Source organism: Pyxicephalus adspersus, chromosome 8 (genome assembly GCF_032062135.1).
Source record: "Pyxicephalus adspersus chromosome 8, UCB_Pads_2.0, whole genome shotgun sequence".
In the NCBI taxonomy this organism is placed as follows: domain Eukaryota; kingdom Metazoa; phylum Chordata; class Amphibia; order Anura; family Pyxicephalidae; genus Pyxicephalus; species Pyxicephalus adspersus.
The window spans coordinates 53575428-53576755 of NC_092865.1; the positions used below are offsets into that span (position 1 = coordinate 53575428).

The 1328-nt window shown below is 46.8% G+C and overlaps 1 protein-coding gene across 4 annotated transcripts in view; it reads right to left on the reverse strand.

Moving 5' to 3' along the window:
* The window catches only part of MTMR14 (myotubularin related protein 14), a 29700-nt gene extending 29152 nt beyond the window's left edge, over positions 1–548 (reverse strand). For 3 of the 4 annotated variants that reach the window (XM_072420691.1, XM_072420688.1, XM_072420687.1), the window contains exon 1: positions 308–548. In XM_072420691.1, coding sequence (XP_072276792.1) covers positions 308–397 — 90 coding nt within the window. In that variant the 5' untranslated portion in view covers positions 398–548. The remainder of the gene's footprint in view (positions 1–307) is intronic. The other variant, XM_072420690.1, reaches the window with a different exon arrangement.
* Positions 549–1328: the final 780 nt, after the last annotated feature.

The following is a 1328-nucleotide window of genomic DNA, read 5'->3' on the forward strand; positions in this document are numbered from 1 at the left end:
CATGCTGGGATTTGTAGTTCCCCTGTACATAATCTTCTAGTGGGGCCTGTCAGGATAGCCATGCTGGGATTTGTAGTTTCCCTGGGCATGTTCTATTAGTAGAGGCTGTCAGGACAGGCATGCTGGGATTTGTAGTTCCCAGCAGCGCACCACAGACAGGGCAGCTTTCAGCTGTGGCAGAGCATGCTGTCATATGGCCGTGCAGGCAGAGGGGGGCGCTGTTGCCGAGCGACTCCCCATACAAGCGACTCTGGCGTTTCTATGGCAACCTCGCCCAGCCCGCCAGCTCCGGTATCGAAATTCTCACCTTCGGTCCAATGTCCCTAGCCCGGAACTGGCCCCGAGAAAACTCCTGCAGCAATTCCGCCAACCCATTGCACCGACCGGTCTCCTCCATTGGCGCTGCCACCTTCGGTTACTTGCTGCGGCTGAGCCGCAATACCGGAGCACCGGGAACCACCCGACAATACATCCGTAGAACCCCGGGCGCCTATTTGTGACGTTTGTGACACCTGTCACCCGCAGGCGCTGATGACGTCACGGGACGCGTTGGCGGACATGTTGGTTGTGGAAAAGAAGTGGCTACCATGTGAATAATAATATATTATAAAAAGAGAATGTTGTGTGTGCAGGATTTGAGACTGCAAAGGAAGATAAAGTGGGAAATAGGCTTCGTCCTAAATATAAAAAAATAGAGTCATCGCTGCAATTCAAAATCTGACTGCTAGGTGGCAGTTGATAGTTCGATTAGCTGTTGTTTATAAAGTGAGCATTCTTTTGCAGTTCCGTATTGGGCCGCCTGGTGGCAGTAGGAAGCAAACTCCATCATTGAACTATTGGCAAGGCAGCTGTCTGCATTATTCCAGCCAAATTGGGCAATTTGTAAAACTAATTTATATTTCTGAAATTTATATCATGCTGAGGCAGCATTTTACAGTGCACACAGACCATTCATATTAGTCCCTGACACCCCCAGGAAATTTACAATGTAAAAAATGTAAAACTAAAGTTGCAAACTGCAACACATTTGCTTATAGTTTTTTTCTTGCAATAGACCTTGAGTCTGACTTATTAAAGCTCTTCAAGATATATTATCATAGGAGGACTTTGGTGATCAAGCAAACCTGGAATGGATCTGGTCCAGGATTGAAAACATTTTCCAAATATTAGGAAGTCCATTCCAGGTTTACTGGATCCCTCAGGTTCGTCCATGAATCAGGCCCATAGGTTCATCTTTTCTGAACCATCCTCTGCAACCCCCTATAGTTCTGCTTAGGCCAGAAATCTCAAAAGAAAGGGAATAAAATAAAAGTTGATGTCCCCTTTTC